Source organism: Dendrobates tinctorius, unplaced genomic scaffold (genome assembly GCF_039654945.1).
Source record: "Dendrobates tinctorius isolate UK_male_01 unplaced genomic scaffold, ASM3965494v1 ptg000059l, whole genome shotgun sequence".
NCBI classification, from domain to species: Eukaryota; Metazoa; Chordata; class Amphibia; order Anura; family Dendrobatidae; genus Dendrobates; species Dendrobates tinctorius.
Window position 1 is genome coordinate 18696395 of NW_027361727.1, and position 15239 is coordinate 18711633.

General features: G+C 48.1%; 1 protein-coding gene across 1 annotated transcript in view; it reads right to left on the reverse strand.

Annotated features, from left to right (window-relative positions):
- The window catches only part of CCS (copper chaperone for superoxide dismutase), a 50138-nt gene that overhangs the window by 14562 nt on the left and 20337 nt on the right, over positions 1-15239 (reverse strand). The window contains exon 5 of the mRNA XM_073578517.1: positions 8254-8314. Coding sequence (XP_073434618.1) covers positions 8254-8314 — 61 coding nt within the window. The remainder of the gene's footprint in view (positions 1-8253; positions 8315-15239) is intronic.

Here is a 15239-nt window from a genome sequence, read left to right on the forward strand (position 1 = left end):
CTTATAACTTCCTAACAAAAAAAAAATTTTGGTTCCCAATTTGTGCTAATGTGGGGCGTGGCTATGCCGTGAACGGGAGAGGACGCCGATGAAGAGAGCTCCTCATAATCCTGATAAATCCTGGTACATGGACCCCCCCTCCTGGCGACTTACTTGTAGCTGCCTGGACCCCCCCCTGGACACCAGGACCCCCTGAGCACTCTGTGGCAGGTTGGAAGACGGCTTCTGGGAGCGGGTGGCGGGGAAATAGGAGCGGGCGGCAGGTTCCCCCACGAGGCGGAGGCCATCTTTGGCGCGCAGCTCAGCTGCTGAGAGCTGCAGCGCCGACTTCTGTTGCTGCACCGCCGCCGGGCAGTGAAGAAAACCGGCTGTTACATTGAGGGAGCGCGCGGTGAGTGCCCTGGAAAAACGGGCCCCGCGTGGTATCCCTCTCCACCTACCCGCTCACTCTGCCGGCTGGCTCCATCATTAGAGGAGGCTCTGTACACCCTCCCCCCCACTGCAGCTGCCTCTGCGGGAAACCCCACTTCCTTCCCCGGGCCATAGAGATCTAGGCTGTACCTGGCTGCCCTCCTTGTCATCCCGCAGGCATCTTTCTGTAGACAGCCCCATAATTAACTATTGCCTGACCCGCTGTGACCCCCCCCACCTGTAGTGGGTAATATCTGGACCACACGCTTCAATTTCTTCATCAGAAAGCGCAGTAGACAATCATGAGCCGACTTAAAGGGTCGGGAGCGGCGGAAAAATTGAAAGAGTTCGCTAGACCTGACCCCGCTGAAAATGCGCGGCATAATAGGAGCACAACCTCTCAAGTTCAGCGCAAAAATCGCCATTCTGGGGGCAAGGAGGAGATGGAACAGGAGGAATTAACCCTTAAACAAGCATCTGAGCAGTTGATGCAGGCTATTTAATTAACCAGGACATCCTGACGGAGAAAATCGAGGATGTTTATACGGAGGTGGGGAGACTCCGTCAGGATATGCAGGCCATGAAGGGGTGCATTACGGAGGTGGAGACGAGGGTGTCCAAGGTGGAGGATACCATTACACCTATGGAGGCTAAATTAACGAAGGTGACGGGCTCCATAAACGCTTGGAAACAGAAGGCGGATGATCTAGAAAACAGAATGCGCCGAAATAATATCCGTATTGTTGGACTGCCTGAGAGCTCGGAAGGTCAGTACCTTGAGCAGTTTCTGGAGGACTGGCTTAAGACCTCCCTGGGGGACGAATTCTCCTCTATGTTCGCCGTTGAGAGAGCTCACACGGTCCCTACAAGACCCCTGCCTCCGGGGGCCCCACTTCGATCATTCCTGGCACGCCTGCTCAACTGCAAGGACAGAGATACTATTTTGCGTCTTGCACGCCTGAAAAGTCCTATTAAACTCAACAATGCTGCAGTTTCCATCTTTCCGGATTTCTCCATGGAGCTGCAGAAACAGCGGGCGCAGTTCTTCCGAGGTCAAGAGGCGACTCAGAGACAGGAACATTGTATATTCGAGTTGTCCATGAGGGTTCTTCCGTATTTTTTACAGATCCAGCGGAGGCGACTGAATGGCTGCGGTCCTATGGGGGATTCCCTGCAAAGGAATCCTAATGTGACGGCTCTTACCTCAGATCCTTTCAATCAACGGTCTAATTGGAGCTCTCCCAGCAAGTTCCCAGATACCAGCTATACCGGACGCTGTACTCAGTGATGGTATCCCCTTGTTTATTTTTTGATGGGGACGTAAGACTGTACGCCTATGTTACTAGGTTCCTGTTTTGCTTTTTTCAAAAGTTTTAATTTTTATAGTTGTTTAGATGGAGGCCGCAGCCGACGCCAAATTCTGTTATATATGTGGACTCTCTGCACCTGGTTTGGGCGCCACTATGCACCATATCTTGATAGACGGGAATGGGTTCTGAGCTGATTTGTATGACCTGGAATGTGAGAGGCATAAAAACCCCTCGAAAGAAAATTAAGGTGTTCTCACAAATTAGACACTACCGTCCTCACATTGTGGCTCTGGTGGAGACGCACCTGACTAGAGATACGGTTCTGTGGGTACAGAAACCGTGGGTGCAATGGTTTATACATGCTTTTCACACTAGCTACTCAAGGGGAGTTTCTCTGTTAATTCATAAGGATGTTCGGTGGGAGATCAGGGAGGCCCGGAAGGACCCCGAGGGGCGATTTGTGTTCGTGCATGCGCTGATTAACTCTCAGAAATATGTCATTCTTTGTATTTATAATCCCCCTCCGGCCACTATGTCAATTATTCAGAAGGCATTGAGCTTTGCTTTAAATTACCCGGACGCACATGTCATCTGTATGGGAGATTTTAATCTGGTCATGAATAGCCATCTTGATAGATTGAGATTGGGCGATGGAGTACAGGGTGAAGTCCCACCCCGGGCACATCCCAACTGTCACAATTCATAGCGGGTGGCTGGATCTATGGAGAGTGCGCCATCCAGAGACTAGGGAATATACTTGTCACTCCTCCACTAAACGCTCTCTGTCTCACATAGACTACATTTTTGGGTCTGGCAGCGTGGATGGATGATATTAAACATGGAGGCAGGGGGATTTCGGATAATAGTCCAATTATCTGAAGCTTAAATATGGGCCACTGACTAATAGAATGGCATGGAGGCTGAACCCTTTTTGGCTGAAGTTGATAACACCTCCTGATAGAACAATAGATCAGTTACGCTGCTTCGTCTCGTCCCACCCCGAACCCCGAAATATTAATATATTTTGGGATGCTCTTAAAGCCTATTTACAGGGTTGTCTGTCCTCCACGATTTCTCACATTAAACGGGTGACATCGGAGGAGGATGGCGAGATGGAGAGGCGTCTGAAGGACTCAGAGGCAACCTATGTATCGGATCAAACTAATAGTAATAGGGTAGAATGGCTGACCGCTCAAAGGTTATATGCTCAGTACACTGACACCAAAACGAAACGTAAATTATTTTTTGCCCGGCAATCTTATTTTGAAATGGGGAATCAGGCGACTAAGTTTCTGGCCTACTTAGTACGACAGCATAACACAACTAATACAATTCTACAGATCCGTGATTCGGGTGGTACTATGGTTTCCTCAACTGAGGAGATACTAAAATGCTTTTCTGATTATTATAGTTCATTGTATAATTCTAAGACGGATGTGGATGGCCCGGAATGTTTAAATTATTTGCTAGACATAGAGTTTCCTACGCTAAGTCCTTCCCAACAGGCCTTTATGGATGCTGAGTTCACTCTGGAGAAGGTAGAGGACGCCATAAAAGACATGGCCTCTGGGAAGGCCCCTGGGCCTAATGGATTTCCTGTGGAGTTATATAGGAAATATCAGGATGTACTGGCGCCTCTTTTGTTGACTGTGTTTTGCAGGATTTGGGAGGGGGGATGTATGCTGGAGTCCTTTTATGAGGCCAATATTATAGTTCTTAAGAAGGAGGGGAAGGACCCTTTAGATTGTGGATCTTACAGGCCTATATCACTAGTAAATGTGGATTATAAAATTTTTACAAAAATTTTGGCCAAGAGAGAAAATTCAGTTATATTAGATCTTGTACACCCTGATCAGATGGGTTTTATGCCGGGTAAGAGCACTTCCATAAATATCAGACGTGTCCAGTCAGTGGTCCAATATAGCTCTCTGGTACCGGATAATGAATGGGCATTGGCATCGTTGGATGCGGCCAAGGCCTTTGACTCGCTTGAATGGCCTTTTCTCCGTGCATGTTTGCAGAGATACGGATTTGGTGATAGATTCCAAAAATGGGTCAGTGTTTTATACATGAAGCCCAAGGCCCGGGTCATAGTAAATAATTCCATATCTGAATCATTTTCACTGCACAGGGGAACTCGTCAGGGGTGTCCTCTTTCTCCGGCCCTTTTTGCTTTTGCTATTGAGGCGCTGGCAATTCGTATAAGGTCCTCCCCTGACATTGCTGGTGTAGAAATAGCAGGTTGGACGGATACCATAGGCCTCTATGCTGATCATATGGTGGTATTTATGGACAAAGCAGAGGAGACCCTACCAAGAGTGATCACTACCATAAATAATTTCAGTAAATTTTCTGGCCTATACATAAATTGGGAGAAATCTGCTTTGATGCCTCTTTCCCATGCTCCAATGCCACGACTTGAGACTCTCTCCTTACTGCCCATTGTAGCTAGTTTTAAATATTTGGGGGTTTATATCTCTAAGGGCAGTAAATTTGATCTACAACTCAATATACAACCATTGCTGGAGACGGTCAAAGGTAAATTCGCGATTTAGGGTAAACTTCCACTGTCTGTAGCCGGACGTATCAATTTAATTAAGATTAAATTATTTGTGGGAAAGCCAGGCCTAAACTTAAATTAACTACTTTACAAAAGCCCAAGAGGGGAGGAGGGGCAGCGTTACCCGATTTCTTTTTATATTATCTAGCTGGACAGGCCAGAGCCATAAGCACATGGATGCCTGGAGGTCATCTCCCGAATTCTGAGAGTCATCTTCTTCATTCTGCAGGGACTAGTTGCCCACTGGGTTTTTTGGAAATGAGGAAGATGAATGTCTCGGGACTGTTACCCTTGCTTCGTCTGGCAAGATCGATATGGAGACAGATTAAGGGGGTGGATAGATTTGGGGATATTATAGCTGAAATGCCCCTGTGGAATAATGACTACCTCCCGGTGCTACGTGAACATCCATCTGCCGAATTCTGGGTTCAGTATAGCGTCTCTATGATAGGTGATCTATTCGATCATGGAACTTTGGTGTCCTTTGAGCAATTACAGGTTAATCGCAGTGTTCCAAGATCCCAGTTTTTCCGTTATTTACAACGAAGATCAGCCTTTCATACACATGAGGTGTATAGGTATAGATAATGCCATTTCATCTCTACCCCTGATAGGGATTCTCAAGTCACAGGGCCCTCAGGGTCTCGTCTCCTCTCTAAATACATATATGTTGTCAGTGGGGACAGAATGTGCCTTAGATTCCATTAAGAAGAAATGGGAGAGGCTCATCCCGGATACACAGGGTGAGGAATTGGAAGAAATCCTGGAGTCACCAATATGGGTGTCTCCGTCTGCCAACAACAGGATGATACAGTTATATATTATTAATCAGTCATATTTGACTCCAACTCGACTCTTTAAGATGGGCCGATACCTGTCATCGGAATGTTTGAGATGTCATTCAATAGATGCGGACTTTATTCATATGATCTGGTGCTGTCCTGTTGTTGTGCAATACTGGAGGGAGGTGACGTCATTATTAACATCCTTGGTACAAACCCCAGTTCCTCTTGAGCCACCTGTCTGTTTGGAGTGTGGTATGAGGAGACATGGGGCCATTATGTTGGGATTTTTCTACGGGAGACGCTGTTCATGGCACGGAAGGTACTAGCATTACGGTGGATGGGAAATTCGCCTCCTTCTCTTGGATCCTGGATCACTCTGGTAAATTCGATTATCCCATATGAACGTACACTGTATCAAAATAGAGGGTGCCCGGGTAAATTTAAAAAGATTTGGGAGAGGTGGAACTCCTCTCACCTAACTTTGCAGAGCGGAGATGTCGCACAGTAAACTGCTCACTATATAGAAGTAGGCTGCGGAATAGTTTATGTTTTGGTAGATGTAGGTAGGGTTTAGAAGCTAGGCAGGTTTTATTACTGGTACAATAACACAACACTATTGTGATTCAATTGATATTATGTTTACTTTATTTACACACAATTGATGTACATATTTTGCCATGCGTCTTCATGCTGTCTGAACATATGTATGTTTTGTATCAAGCTTACCACCTTGTACTATATGTGTGTATTGTAAAACCGCCTGTGGTTTAATAAACGAATTTAAAAAAAAAATTGTGCTGATGTAAAGTAAACATGTGGGAAATGTTACTTATTAAGTTTTTTGTGTGACGTATCTCTGTGATTTAAGAGCATAAAAATTCAAAGTTGGAAAATTGCCAAATTTTCGCCAAATTTCCGTTTTTTTCACAAATAACCGCAAGTTATATGAATGAAATTTTACCACTAACATGAAGTACAATATGTCACGAGAATCACCAGGCTCCATGGAAGCATTTCAGAGTTATTACCTCAAAAAGGGACAGTGGTCAGAATTGTAAAAATTGGCCAGAGCATTAACATGCAAACCACCCTTGGGAGTAAAGGGGTTAAAATGGAAAAAATATTGCATGGGCTCCCAGTTAAATTTCAAAATCAGAACAAGGAATGCCAGCGACTAGGGGCAAATATTTATAGCCTGGGAAGGGGGTAATACCCATGGATCTTCCCAGGCTATTAATATCAGTTAACAGCTGTATATTTAGCCTTTACTGGCTATCAAAATAGGAGAGCCCCCCAAAAATGATGTGGGGTCCCCCTATAATTAATAACCAAAAAAGGCTCTGCCGGCTGAAATTAATAGCCTAGGAAGGCACCATGGATATTGGACCCCCCCGGTTACAAACACCAGCTCTCAGCCGCCCCAGAAATGGCGCATCTCTAAGATGCGCCAATTCCGGCACTTAGCCTCTCTCTTCCCTCTTGCCTTGTAGTGGTGGCAAGTGGGGTAATAGTTGTGGGGTTGATGTCACCTTTGTATTGTAAGGTGACATCAAGCCCAGGGATTAGTAATGGAGAGGTGTCAATAAGACACCCATTCAATGCTAATCCTATAGCTGTTACAGGTTAAATAAAGACACAGCCAGAATAAAGTATTTTAAGGATATAAAACAACACAGTTTCCCATATTTATTATATGACTAATTCCTGCGACGCCCTCGTTCTCCTGCAAAAAAATAAATAAATAAACCAACACAAATACTCCCTGTCCAATTAAATCAATTTAATAACGAGTGTCCGACGACGATCTCCCCTATAGAGCAGTCACAGTGGAACAGGGAGTATACTATTGGTTTATTTTTATTTTTTTTGCAGGCGATCGAGGGCGTTGGGAATTAGCCGTTTGGTGAGTATGTACTGTATGTGTTTTTTTTACTATTCAACACAGTAGCCGGATGATGGGACTACTACTGTCCCATCGTCGGCTAATGCTGTCACTGTAGCCGACATAGCCAGATGGGACTAGTAGACCCATCAGACGATGCCTGCCTAAACACAGACCCGCACGCACACACACACAGACCTGCACATATTCTCCGCACACACACACTCTACCTCCCGATCTCGAGCGCTTTTCGCACGCAACACCGCAGCAACACGGTGGCTCAGTGGTTAGCACTGCAGCCTTGCAGCGCTGGGGTCCTGGGTTCGAATCCCACCAAGGACAACATCTGCAAGGAGTTTGTATGTTCTCCCCGTGTTTGCGTGGGTTTCCTCCGGGCACTCCGGTTTCCTCCCACATTCTAAAGACATACTAATAGGGAATTTAGATTGTGAGCCCCATCGGGGACAGTGATGATGATGTGTGCAAACTGTAAAGCGCTGCGGAATATGTTAGCGCTATATAAAAATAAAGATTTATTTATTTATTTAATACCGCAAATCGTTTCAAATCTGCGGTTTTGCTGCGGATGTCCCTGACTCAATGGAAGTCAATGGGTGCAGAAACGCTGCAGATCCTCCAAAAGAATAGACATTCTGCGGAAAATAAAACGCTGCAAATCCATGTGCATTTTTCCACAGCATGTGCTCACCAATTCTGAATTTCCCATTGACTATCATTGGTTGTGCGCTACCCTGAGGATTTGATGCAATTCCGCGTGTCCAAAAACGCTGTGGATCCGCATCAAAATCCGCAACGTGTGCACACAGCCTAAAGATGATCGCAGATTTGCTACTATTTTGTATGTGTTCTTAGAGACACGTGAAACCTGTAGAGTTAGATAATAGCCTATTTGGCCACGGTGTCAATATGAGAGTCAAATGTCCCCTGGGTGTCCCTGGGGTACAGTCATATGGAAACTATTCTCTCATTGTTTATGGGTGTGTTAAACATATTATGGTTTGATTTCGCACCTTGGTCTGCTCCTTTGTTTGCACTGGCTTATTGTGAGACTCTCATACAGTCACACCTTGGAACATTATTTGCACACACCCGATTTACATATGGATGTATATATAATTAGATCTATTTCATTAATCCATTAACTAATTGTTATTTATGTTCTATGTGTGTATACTTTTCCATCTTATATTTACAACCAATGTGGTGCGAAACATGTGCACATAGCCAAACTGAAAGGAGACAAACCCTTTAAAACGGTCCAGCATAAAATAATCTGGTACTCACGCTATCTGCTTGTCCCGGACTGCCGTGAGGATTTCCTTCAGGATTGTAATGTCCGCCACAACTAATTTAAAACAGAAAACATTAGTTATCATTGAATTGATAATCTCTGCCAATTCCATATAATAGGACAAAATCATATTAAAGGGAAGGTGCCGCAATTTTATATAATTTGCAAAAAAAAAAGTAACAAAACATGTTGTTTCAGCAAATGTTGAACTAACTAGGATTTATGGTTTGTTTGTAATAATGTTTTAATGTAGCCACTGGGTGCTGCCATCTTGATTTGCAGATCTGTGGAGGACTCATACAGTCTGCAAATATGGCCGTCCCTGGACATAGGAGACTGCGGACGGTTCCCGACCCTATCTCTAACATTGCAGCCTCATTAGCAGTGAACTGGGCACGCCCCTGTGGGCTGCACCATTCACTGCTGTAGGTGTGGCTGGGCGCCATTTTACTGTAGCCCAGTGCCATCTGCTGAGCTCCACTTTCTGCACTGTGCTTCCTGCTCCAGCTCCACTGTCCTCCTGCTCTGTCTCCGCCTCCTCACTCACAGCCCCAGTGATCTCCAGTAATCTGACACCTTCCCTTTTATGAGAGCTTTTATGGCTGTCTGAGGACAGTGACATATACAGCCCATAGTCTAGTGTATAATTGGGGGGGGGGGCTGGAAGTTTCACCAGTGTGGGCATATCTGTAATACTGTCTTGTGTGATACTGCCTGCTGAGCCGTGTATCTAATCCTATCCTGTGTGATACTGTATGCTGAGCCGTGTATCTAATCCTCTCCTGTGTGATACTGACTGCTGAGCCGTGTATCTAATCCTCCCGTGTGATGCTGACTGCTGAGCCGGGTATCTAATCCTATCCTGTGTGATGCTGACTGCTGAGCCATGTATCTAATCCTATCCTGTGTGATGCTGACTGCTGAGCCGTGTATCTAATCCTCCCGTGTGATGCTGACTGCTGAGCCGTGTATCTAATCCTATCCTGTGTGACGCTGACTGCTGAGCCGTGTATGTAATCCTATCCTGTGTGATGCTGACTGCTGAGCCGTGTATCTAATCCTATCCTGTGTGATGCTGACTGCTGAGCCGTGTATCTAATCCTATCCTGTGTGATACTGACTGCTGAGCTGTGTATCTAATCCTCTCCTGTGTGATACTGACTGCTGAGCCATGTATCTAATCCTCCCCTGCGTGATGCTGACTGCTGAGCCGTGTATCTAATCCTCTCCTGCGTGATGCTGACTGCTGAGCCGTGTATCTAATCCTCTCCTGTGTGATACTGACTGCTGAGCCGTGTATCTAATCCTATCCCGTGTGATACTGTCTGCTGAGCTGTGTATCTAATCCTCTCTTGTGTGATACTGACTGCTGAGCCGTGTATCTAATCCTATCCCGTGTCATACTGTCTGCAGAGCTGTGTATCTAATCCTCTCTTGTGTGATACTGTCTGCTGAGCCGTGTATCTAATCCTCTCTTGTGTGATACTGTCTGCTGAGCCGTGTATCTAATCCTATCCCGTGTGATACTGCTCTCCTGAAATACTCTGTGCTGCTGCCACCCTGCTGGTTTTATGTGTGATCTACATGGTGGTATTGTGTATGATCAATATGGTGGCATTATGTGTGAAGTATATGGTGGTATTATGTGAGAACACTATGGCAGTATTATCTGCTAAAAGGGGACGTATTGTGTGGTGGTTCTGGCTGAGCACCTGCACACGGGTCGGGGTAATACTTAGGTGCAGTCAGGGGAGGGCTGGTGAGGCAGCTGAAGAGAGGGGTCTCATTTTTACTGTATAGCTACATTTCCTCCCATCCTGCTTCCCAGCGTCGCCCAGGACTGTGCCTGTCGCCTCGCTTTCACACATCGCCAGGACAGGATCTGAGGAGAGGAATGGGGTCTTTGCCTGCAGAGTCTGGATCAGAACAGGCCATCAATCAGCAGAAATGTTTCCTGGACTCCTGTGCTGCTGTCACCCTGCTCCTCCCCCATATATCTCCCTCTGTGCCCCCCCATAGACCAGCACACTGCTCTCCTGAAATACTCTGTGCTGCTGTCACCCTGCTCCTCCCCCATATATCTCCCTCTGTGCCCCCCCCATAGACTAGCACACTGCTCTCCTGAAATACTTTGTGCTGCTGTCACTCTGCTCCTCCCCCATATATCTCCCTCTGTGCCCCCCATAGACCAGCACACTGCTCTCCTGAAATACTGTGCTGCTGTCACCCTGCTCCTCCACCATATATCTCCCTCTGAGCCCCCCATAGACCAGCACACTGCTCTCCTGAAATACTCTGTGCTGCTGTCACCCTGCTCCTCCCCCATATATCTCCCTCTGTGCCCCCCATAGACCAGCACACTGCTCTCCTGAAATACTCTGTGCTGCTGTCACCCTGCTCCTCCCCCATATATCTCCCTCTGTGCCCCCCCCATAGACTAGCACACTGCTCTCCTGAAATACTTTGTGCTGCTGTCACTCTGCTCCTCCCCCATATATCTCCCTCGGTGCCCCCCATAGACCAGCACACTGCTCTCCTGAAATACTGTGCTGCTGTCACCCTGCTCCTCCACCATATATCTCCCTCTGAGCCCCCCATAGACCAGCACACTGCTCTCCTGAAATACTCTGTGCTGCTGTCACCCTGCTCCTCCCCCATATATCTCCCTCTGTGCCCCCCATAGACCAGCACACTGCTCTCCTGAAATACTCTGTGCTGCTGTCACCCTGCTCCTCCCCCATATATCTCCCTCTGTGCCCCCCATAGACCAGCACACTGCTCTCCTGAAATACTCTGTGCTGCTGTCACCCTGCTCCTCCCCCATATATCTCCCTCTGTGCCCCCCATAGACCAGCACACTGCTCTCCTGAAATACTCTGTGCTGCTGTCACCCTGCTCCCAGAATCCATCCTGCCTGCCATCCTCAGTGACCGAAGACCCCATTCCTCTCCTCAGATCCTGTCCTGGCGATGTGTGAAAGCGAGGCGACAGGGGCCTGATATATGGTGGAAGGAGCAGGGTGACAGCAGCACAGAGTATTTCAGGAGAGCAGTGTGCTGGTCTATGGGGGGCACAGAGGGAGATATATGGGGGAGGAGCAGGGTGACAGCAGCACAGAGTATTTCAGGAGAGCAGTGTGCTGGTCTATGGGGGGCACAGAGGGAGATATATGGGGGATATATGGGGGAGGAGCAGGGTGACAGCAGCACAGAGTATTTCAGGAGAGCAGTGTGCTGGTCTATGGGGGGCACAGAGGGAGATATATGGGGGAGGAGCAGGGTGACAGCAGCACAGAGTATTTCAGGAGAGCAGTGTGCTGGTCTATGTGGGGCACAGAGGGAGATATATGGGGGATATATGGGGGAGGAGCAGGGTGACAGCAGCACAGAGTATTTCAGGAGAGCAGTGTGCTGGTCTATGGGGGGCACAGAGGGAGATATATGGTGGAGGAGCAGGGTGACAGCAGCAGGGAGCATTTCAGGAGAGCAGTGTGCTGGTCTATGGGGGGGCACCCTGTTTGGTGCCAGGGATTGTACATAGAGCGCTGTTTTATACACCTGGATGGACCGTCTGCTTGTCTGCTCCACAGAAATCCAGGAAACATTTCTGCTGATTGATGGCCTGTTCTGATCCAGACTTTACGTGCAAAGACAGTCAGTAACTTTGCAGGCCCCATCACAATGGCTGCTCACTGTGTTCCTAGATGTCATAGGTTTTTGTGCCAGATTTCAGTAGCTGCTCCCCTAGTGTTAACAAGTGGAAATGCCAAACTTTTTAAAATTATTTTTCATATTTTACAAAATTAAAAACAAATGATAATATTTTTTAAGAAAATGTAAACATTAATTCTTTACATTTTTTCAATTGCTGAAAAAAAATTTTTTGGATGGCACCTTCCCTTTAAGCATATTACCATTTTGTCTACAGAAATTGCTGATCTGAGTGAAGGAGGAACAATAGTTGGTTCATTATCAGCAGCTGCTGATCCTTTGGGTTTACAAAATGTTCACCTATCTGTAAATGCATGCGTTCGTTTTCCCCACTCAAAGCACTGCCACACGTACAGGTCAGGAATGTATAATTCTCAATAATGTCCGCCTACTAAAACGCAATCTAATTGTCATGATCCAGTGTTGGATCTGGCGGTATTAAATTGACAAAGTGAACTTTTTTTACTTTGTCAGGTTCAGGGTGTCTTGACTGTCTCCGGTGGTGGTGAGTGGTATCGCACCTTAGCTTTAGTTTTAGGTTAATGTGCACGTTAATTTCATGACAGGTGTTAGGCTCTATAAAGGACAGCCAGGGGTTTTCAATCACTGTTGGTGTTAGTTGTTCATTTGCAACCAACCTTGGTGGTGGAAGGAGCTGAAGAGAGTGCTCAGCTCAATCTGAGTCCTGGTGTGGAAGGAGTCACAGAAGGGAGTTCTTGGCAGCTATTCAGGAGGAAGGCTGCAGTCGGTCACTGGACTCTGTGCTGGAGCTTTAGCACAGAGAGAGCTAAGTTTTCTTTTTCCCCTGTTTGTGACTTTCCTTATGTGGGTTCTAGTGCAGTGGTGGGATTAGTCTCCGCACCGACCTATTCCCTAGTTAGGGTTTAGGTTTAGGGCTTGCTAGGGTTTTAAGGCACGCGTGCGGCGACAGGCGAGGAGCCTGTATAGGGAATGTTAGGAGTGCAGGGACACTGGCTCAGGGGAGCTTAGGAGGTCTCCACGTCCCCCATTCCCCATCGCAGGGCCCACCACTGTAATTGTTCCCTGTGTTTACCCTTATTATTTAAATTCGCCAGCTGGAGGCGGGGTATCCAGTTTTACGTGTATTTCTTAAATTCGCCAGCTGGAGACGGTATATCCGGCTGCACGTCCCATTATTGTTTAAATTCGCCCTGCTGGAGGCGCTGTATCCAGGATCACGTGTGTCATAAATTCGCCCTGCTGGAGGCGCTGTGTCCAGTCACACGCGATCATTACATTAACACCAACCTTAAAAAATTTTTTCTGCTGAGCCATGGACCTAATGCAAACCTTTACCCAGGTACTGCAGACCTTTACTGAAGAGATTAGGGGGCTGCGCGGTGAGATGGTGCAGCAACTGCAGCTATTGGTGGGCTTTGGAGGTTTGATTCAGGCACAGGCTCAGCCAGAACCCAAGATATCTCTCCCGGACCGGTTTTCTGGAGGGAGAGATCAATTCTTGGTATTTCAGCAAGCCTGTAAATTATATTTCAGGCTGCGCCCTCGTTCTTCAGGGAGCGAAGAGCAACGGGTGGGAATCATTATGTCCCTTCTGAAGGGGGATCCCCAATCCTGGGCCTTCTCCCTGCCGGACGATTCACCATCTTTTGAGTCCGTGGACGAGTTTTTTGCGGCGTTGGCGCTTGTGTATGGGGATCCTGATGGCATCTCTCTGGCGGAATCCCGACTCCATAGGTGTAAACAGGGAGCCCGGATTGCTGAAGAGTACTGCTCGGAGTTTAGGAGATGGGCTACTAACACACAGTGGAATGACCCTGTGCTTAGGAGTCAATTTGCGCAGGGTTTGTCTCCAAAGTTGCAGGACACTCTGGTGCAGTACGCCGCCCCCAGGTCTCTGGAGGCCGCCATGTCCCTTGCCATCCGGGTGGATAGACGCCTTAGGGAAAGACAGACACAAAATGTGCCCCCGGTAGTCCCCTCCAGAGGGGAGGACCCCCCAGTACGGTTGGTGGAACCCAGGCAGCCCGGTGTTGTTGGTACAAATAGGGGGTTGCCTGGGGTTCGCCGTGGTGGGGGGGTATGCTTTTCTTGTGGGAAGCCGGGCCATTTCATGGGAGCCTGCCCAGGGCGTGCCAAGTCTCCGGACGAACCTATGCAAGTAGGTGTTGGGTTGTGTTCAGGCCTGCCTACGGTGCAGGGTGTGGTGTCGGCATGTCATTACTGTGGGCAGACGGGTCATTTCATTAAGGCGTGCCCATTACGTGCCAAAATATCTGTGTCATATCAGAAGCCGCATACCCCTGGTCGTTTGGAGGGAGGCGACCAGGGAGTGTACATTTCCTCCATTTTGCCCTCCCAAGGTATTATGTCAGCAGAAGTGTTGGCTGGCGGGTTACCGGAGGTGGTACCGGTGCTTGTGGACAGCGGAGCAGGAGTCAGTCTGGTCGATGCTCGCTTTGTCCAGACTCATGGCCTGAAGTGTAGGACGCTTGCCCAACCTATAAGCGTCCAGGCCATTAACTCTGTTCCACTTAGCCAGGGGAGCCTTACCCAAGTCGTAGAAAACATCCATCTGCGTATAGGACGTCATGAGGAGTCCTTGTCATGCTACGTCTTGGAGGGAATGTCAGTACCTATCGTTTTAGGCTTCCCTTGGTTGGAAAAACACAACCCGGGGATAGATTGGCGAGCTAGGGATGTAGTCAGCTGGGGGCAGTCGTGTGAGGGCTGCTGTCTAGGGACTACCCTCTCTGCCGTCTCTCTTCAGGGGACCCCTTCCTCTCCAGTGAGAGCAGCGATTGTGCGGCAGGAAAGTAGGGGAAAGTTTCAGCCCTCGCCGCTAGCTAACCCTGTGAGGTGTAGACCTCGTGGTGAAAAGGGTTGGAGGGTGGGGTACCCTATGGAAGGGCGGGGGTGTGAGTGGTGACACAGGGGGATGCCTCTGTGGTCGGGTCCAGTGAGTTCACCTAATTTATGACTACCGAATGTGTGCAATAAACGTTCAGGTCCGGACCTGTGTGTGAACGAGCGTGTATGTGTGCCACCAAAAAACATCCTGTGGAAGTGTTGTGGAGCCTGATCAGCTCATAACAAACAAACATACACTTACATATGTCACGCGGCGGCTGCCGCGCACTCCTCTCTTTGCCTCCTCCCGGCCGCAGCTTACCCATCCTCCGGTGTCCTGCTCCCCTCTGCGCCGGCGGCCGCGGTCTTCTCCGCGGTCCTCCCCGGCGACTCTTCTCTGTCCGGCGGTCTCCTCCGTCTGGTCTTCCGGACCGCGCCGG